The following is a 6,801-nucleotide window of genomic DNA, read 5'->3' as shown; positions in this document are numbered from 1 at the left end:
TCGCTGATAAACTACATAGGATTTTGTTTTTTTCTCTTCTGACGTCAGAGCACAGCAGTCGAGGCGCATTTACGACACCTCGCTATGTTTACGGCATCTCGCGTTGCTTGCTGGCTGCGGTAGAAGCCAAACAAACAAACTCGCCCAAACTTCATGCCTCGAGTGTGGAAACACCGTTAAGCAGCGTAAGTATGGTGATAAGATGCAAGGACAGACTAATAACAATAACCTTGAACAATGCTGTGGACGCGTTTTCTGTTGATATTACGTAGAAGTGCGCGTTTGGCGGGGGTTAATCCCTAGCTTACTCACCTGTTTAGCTAAAGTTAAGTTGAACACTTTCACACTTTGAAGGTGTTTGCGTTTGGTACTACAGCGGCCTCTGCAGACTTTCTACAGCTCTTTGGCTCCTCTGTGTGTTGCTTTTAAACTAGACTCGCATTCTGACAGTTACATTTCCTTCAGACTTGGCTGTCAAACTGTTTGGCTAAGTAGTGTTCACATTGTGGTTTACTTACTGTTGGGTACCTCGTCAGTGTCATGGCAGTATTGTCTGTATTTCTATTGAAACTTATAGAGAACGTCCACTTTTAAGCCCACCTCCACTTTCCAGGGATCACAGGATGCTTCTCCAAAATCGAGCTGTTCTTGCATTTGGTCTTCGCATGTACTCCACCCATGTGACCAATGGATCTGCGATGAGCAACTCAAGACCCAGCACAGGTAACAGGAAAGGGTCTGCGTTCAGCTGCAGTAGGTCAAATAAAGTGAAACTAAGTCCTACACACTACTCTAATTTTTTGTTTTGTTTAGTTTAAGTGAACAATAGTGGATATTTTTTGAAGACGTATTGTAAAAATTTGCAGTTGTTACTCAATAACAGGTTGTTATTGAGTAAGAGAACAAACACCCAGGCTGATAAACACTTCTGACCCGTCCTCTTCTGCTGATAAATGCTTAAAACCACCTCTTTTTTTTTTTGTTCCTCTAGACATGTCTGAATTCCGCCAGGTCTTTTCCAAAGCCAGACACATAGCAATCATCACAGGGGCGGGTGTGAGTGCAGAGAGCGGAGTACCCACCTTCAGGGGGGAAAATGAGAAGTGGAGGAAGTGGCTGTCTCAGGTATCAAATAAGAAAACAAACGCACACATGAGGGCTCATGCAATTGTTTTTTTTCATTTAGGTCAAACTTCTGTGTGTGGTTCAGAGTTGTTGCTGTGGAGTGGGTGTATTACATGTTTACATAATACAGCTTCACAGCTTGGTGGATTCATCTCTGCAACAACAGCCAGTAAAGAGAAAAATGGTGTTTGTTGCATAATCTGGATTCATGTTGTGGGATTTAACAATATTTACCTCTAGGAAACAATCAACAGTTACTCCTAAGACAAAAAGATGAAAACTTTCTAATCATTTTCAGGGCAACCCACTTAACTTTACAACTCTGCCTCACAACCGTTATATGTTGATGTATCCGTAGGACCTGGCCACTCCCGAGGCCTTCTCCCGCACTCCCTCCCGGGTCTGGGAGTTCTATCACTACCGCAGGGAGCTGGTGATGAGCAAGAATCCCAGCGCTGCCCATCTGGCTATAGCAGAGTGCGAGGCGCGGTTGAAGAAGCAGGGACGGTCTGTGGTCGTCATCACCCAGTGCATAGACGATCTTCACCGACAGGCTGGGTCCAAAAATGTGCTCAAGATACATGGTGCGGTTTCAATGACACTAAGGGCGGCTTGCCTGATTTTTGGTTGTAATTCACTGAACCCGAAGTTCAGTTAGTTTAAGTTGGTAAAATGCGAAGGGTGAGGCTTCACTCCAAAACATAACATTAGGTGTTATAAGCCTGTGTAGAACAGTGTCTTACATCTTTTGTTTTAACTACTATGTATGAGTCAGGATGTAAATCTATCATTGTCAGCAAATTCAGTTTCAAGGAATATGTTTATGCTCCAGGTGTCCAGAATAAAAAAAAACAGATGTATTTTCTGTGTGTTAACTGCAGGCAGTCTACTGGAGACACGCTGTATGAGTTGTGGACATGTGGCAGTGAACAAGCGAAGCCCTATATGCGCTGCCCTGAAGGACAAAGGGTAAGAGACAGCATCTCTGGAGTGTATGTACACAGAGATAAGCATGCTGGGTAAAGTGCTGTTTAACCCAGTGTTCCTTATTCTGTGTTTGTACAGTGCACCTGGCCCAGATGTTCCTGATGCCCAGATTCCTGTGGATAAACTTCCAAGGTGGGATTGGTTTCACTTTACATTATTATCACTAATAGACAGGTTGCCTACTGTATACCGAGCACATTCATAATAAACAAGACACTTGTGGTGGAAAACAAAGTCATGAGTGATCTTTCATTACAGCCTATATTGTCTGAAGCATAGTTGTTTCTGTAAGTAGTCAATTTTCTTTATAATAATGAGTGAGGCTACAGTAGTAGTGAACCATGGCTTCCACTTGGGGGCAGTAGTGTATCTTAACAAATAAAATTTTCCTGTTACCAGTGACCAGCTGGAAGCTACTGTCTCAGATTAGGGTGGAACGGGGGCCGCATAACACCTCACCCTTTAGAGAAAGACTTCAAAGACTTTGGCCAATTATGCAGTGTGCAGTTATTTAGTTGTAAATGCAATAAGAGACTAAATATAAAATAATTGTCTAAGGATTATTTGGTGCTCCTTGTATAAAGGTGTGAGGAAACTGACTGCCACGGCCTGCTGAGGCCCAATGTGGTGTTTTTCGGAGAAACTCTGGACTCTCATATCTTGACCAAGGTCGAAAAGGAGATGGAAATCTGTGACCTCTGCCTGGTGGTAAGTTTTCCTCACGCCATCTTCATTACATAACCAGGCTGTGTTTACAATTTGGTTCACATAGCACAGAGATTTCTCACAGTAAATCTGACGAAGTTGATGTCGATGTCATGGTTGTTTACCTTTAGGTGGGCACATCCTCCATTGTTTACCCAGCAGCCATGTTTGGCCCCCGGGTTGCAGCCAGAGGCGTCCCAGTAGCAGAGTTCAACACACAAGTATCACCCAAAACCGAGTACTTCACGTACGTTGGTCAAGAGACTGGGCACATGTTGCAAACATAGGACTTTATAAATTTCTCTCTGGTTTTATAATGAATAATATAATGTAAATATATCATTGTAGACAAGGCCAGTGGGTGGAGGTGATTGTGTATATTGGTGGCACCACCGGCAACATCCAGCCTCCCCTCATTGTGTTTGTTAACCTTGAACCCAGTCGCCCACTCAGACCTTCTACCTATTAACCCACCATTCTGACCTTACGTGTTGTTGTTTTTTTACCCCCTGTGTGTCACACAGGTACCATTTCCAGGGTCCATGTGGAGATACGCTGCCTCCAGCGCTGGCGCAACATGAGTCAGAGGTTGTGTAGCGACTTTACAGAGTATACAGTCGAATGCAGACCACAACCAGCACATTCGTGGTTCATTCATTCCTTGCAGTGACATCCCTTTGGCTGTAAGTGCAGAGTTGAGCGTAATTTAGCGAAATGACTCTTAGTACTTGAATATAAAACACTCTAAACTGGAAATGAGATGCTTTACCTATTGCGTAGGAAAACTGAGCTTTCATAAGGCGTTATTCTTTGCATATTAGATGCTGGTGATGGACTGCTAAGATTCTCTGCATTAACATTTGGTGCTAGTGGTGTACCCGTATTTCTTTCCATGTTCTAACAGATGTACAGACCATAACACACTCCTGTGCCTTCAAACCTGTTTACACAGCCTCGACCAAATGCTTGCTTTAAACCTCAAGTGCAAATCAGCCAGTGTTACGGAGATTAAGGTCACAGAGTTTGCTGTCGACCAAGGAAAGAGCGAGTGGAAATAATCATTCCTAGCTTGATTCAGCATTATTATGTTGAGTAAAGTCAAGTCATGGATCATTCATGTTACATTTACACAGTTCCTCGTATGTTCGTTAAAACTGTCTGACTGTATATGCAAATTGTTTGGAATTGAAAACAGTTGTATTGTGTTAAATAATATGATCTGCTATTTCTTAACTTCTTGCCCGCAGGCATCGCACACAATATTCCTGTCTAATTAATAAACACACAATGTATAGTTGTTGCAGTTTGCTGGTGTATGCTACATCACAAAATGAACAGTAGATGCCAGTATGGACCTGTTTATCTTCCCCTTCCTTGATTGACAGGTCCTGGCATCATTTGCAGGCAGCGGATGGTCGTTCATTAGACTGTTATGATAATGTCCTAATCATTAAGGCGTGGAGAGGTAAATAATACAGCTTTTGTTTGTCATGGGAGTCACCCTGGCTTTGTTTATTTCATGCCTGCTGCATTTTCAGCCCTCTCATGGTACGGCTCTAGCTATTGCACACAACCAAACAGCACCACACATGTACCACAGCTAGTCCACAATAGAGAGACTGCACATGCTGAGAAAGTAGCTCCTCTACGCTCTTAAGCTGCACGGTGTCTCCAGTGTAGCGTGTTTTGACAGTTAGCGTCCCAAATCAAATCCTGTCTGCCATAAAGTACCTCAACCTGCTAATGCATCATCATCATGATTAGATACTATGATTAGATTTCCTAATTTCCTCTTCTGTTACACCAACTTCCCTTTAAGGAGAGGTACGGTCCCATTTGTCATTAAGAGAGAAGAGCACATGGAGAGGCACTTACAGTATGAGACATCTCAGCCATTGGATACAGTTGCTTCTTGGTCTGAGTGAGCGAGGGTTTCAGGGACGGGCGAGCGCCTCGTCTAAACCCCGGAGCTCGTTTATTAATGTAGTGGAAAAATGGAAGTAGCGGCGCAGGTTGAAGGACACTCGTTTGACCCAAACGCCTTCAGATTAATGGAGTCATCAGCACTGGTGGCAGCTCTACAAATATCTCTCATTGAGAATGACCCGCGCGTGAGAGAGCGATTGCTGAACTCTTCTGTTGGAGTCTATGTTTGGAAATAGCTGATGCTGGTATTTGATGGCCAGCAGGATGCGTGTGTTTACACTAGAGGGAAGCGTGCGCGTGTGCGTGCATGCGTAACAGCGTGAGGCTTCTGTCTGTGTGCAGACTGGCAGAGGTGTCAAACCAAACCAGGTCAAGCTCCATGAGGAGCTGTGAACGCTGCACAGATACACATACTGTAGAGGTGACGTCTGCGGCGCCGCGGCTGCTTTTTCCTTTTCAGGACTGATCCACTGCATCACGTCCCATGGATACTTCCAAAAACAAAAGGGCGCGTCCTGTGCATCGGCTGATGAGCTTCCACTAAGTTTAAATGCATGAACAGCAGGAGCATGTGGATGCCTCGGTGTGTTCTATTTATAGCACCACACCGGAGTGGAAACTAGCGGCGCTTCGCCGACATGCACGCACAAACACACATGCACGGACTCACTCGGTCACCAACACGCCTGCTCGCGGCCTTTTCCTCCTCACATCCCCGTTGCCGTGACGATCTCCCCCGGTCCCACCTGGCAGTGCGGAGCGCTGATGCTGCTGCTTCCCGGCGTCCTGACTGGGAGGGAGCTGTTGTTTGAGGAAGGCCTGCGCTAGGGGCTCAGGTGCAGGCTAATGCCGCTCTAACCCTGCACTAATTAGGATCAAGGCTAGTGGCCACTTTCTCCCGGTTATTGATCGACGCTTGGCTCCGAGGAGGAGAGCAGCGCTGGGCACAAATAGGCCGAAGCCGATGGATCTTATTTGTGCCTCTGACGTTCAAGATCCACTTCTCATTCCTGTGTTTCACTGTCGTGTTTTTCCCTCATTGTCAGTGGCTCCAAAGCTGGAAATCTTTGGTCTTGATTTGATAGTTCTTATTTACCCTCGTTCCATTTATCATTTATCATCCAGAGTCGGGTTTGAGGCTCCACTAGAGGTGACTTCGGAAGGACGTCCTTCTCCCCCAGCGTTGGCCGTGATCACATGTGTGAGTGAGAAAGCAGATTTGTTCGGGGACCTTTCTGTGTCTGTCTCACCTACTGCCATATGTGCAGCACTGTGAACACTTGAAGCTCTCCAAGTTCAATGGGGCACGTGATGGATTTGGAAGCCGGCCGTTGTGGGAGGGAACGAGGCACATGGACTGGATGCGAACACAGTTACACACTTGCACGTATCCTCTACCAGATTACTCAACCTATCAGAAGCTTTAAGAGGATTTCACAATGAAGGGGGGGGCTGTTCCTCAATCTCGTGCACCTGATGCTATCGATCCACCCTAAGCTTGCAAATAGACGCAAACAGCCACCGTTAGGACGGTACGTGTCATGACGCACAAGCTGCTGACATTTCTCCTTCTAAGCTCGGGTGCTGGAGGTTTGTGATTCCTTGTCCGATCCAGAGAGTCGTTCAGACCTCAGTGAGCGAGAATAAAGGATGGACTCATCTCCAGGAGCCGTTTCCATCGTACAGCGGGCCGCAGCTGAAATAATTAGTGACCGCAAACAATTTACGCCGGCTGCTGAGCTTATTAGCAATGCTGATGTGATTGGAAGATTGGGAGGATGGCGCCCGTAATGGAGGACGCGGCGAGCAAGTTCCTCCGATGTTTAGGTTGATAAGCTCAAATCAGAAAGACGCCATGTGGTGCAATGAGAAGATAACGCGTATCATGTTCAGAGGCAGGAGCTGCTGCATGGAATTATTGCACGGCGTCGCCTATAGTCACGAAGACGATATGGCAGAATATCACACATACAGAGCTCTGGAGTGTGACAGATGCTTCTGATCTTCACCAGATGCATAGGAAACCAGGAGAGGTTCACCTGACTGACAGCCGCGAGA

General features: G+C 45.8%; 1 protein-coding gene across 2 annotated transcripts; it reads left to right on the top strand.

Annotated features, from left to right (window-relative positions):
• The first annotated feature begins 36 nt into the window (after positions 1–36).
• Positions 37–4,111, top strand: sirt5 (sirtuin 5). 2 transcript variants are annotated; one of them, XM_029130662.2, is made up of 9 exons: positions 37–185; positions 614–723; positions 992–1,125; positions 1,484–1,709; positions 2,007–2,094; positions 2,191–2,244; positions 2,697–2,820; positions 2,949–3,064; positions 3,342–4,111. In XM_029130662.2, exons 2-9 carry the CDS (start codon positions 624–626, stop codon positions 3,412–3,414), a joined length of 915 nt encoding a protein of 304 aa, XP_028986495.1. In that variant the 5' UTR covers positions 37–185; positions 614–623; the 3' UTR covers positions 3,415–4,111. The 2 variants fall into 2 exon arrangements, with proteins under 2 accessions (XP_028986495.1, XP_028986496.1); XM_029130663.2 differs by having other exon boundaries at positions 578–723.
• Positions 4,112–6,801: the final 2,690 nt, after the last annotated feature.

This window comes from Betta splendens, chromosome 17 (genome assembly GCF_900634795.4).
Source record: "Betta splendens chromosome 17, fBetSpl5.4, whole genome shotgun sequence".
Lineage (NCBI taxonomy): Eukaryota > Metazoa > Chordata > Actinopteri > Anabantiformes > Osphronemidae > Betta > Betta splendens.
Note: the sequence above shows the minus strand (reverse complement) of the source record. Positions and strands in the feature narration are given on the sequence as shown.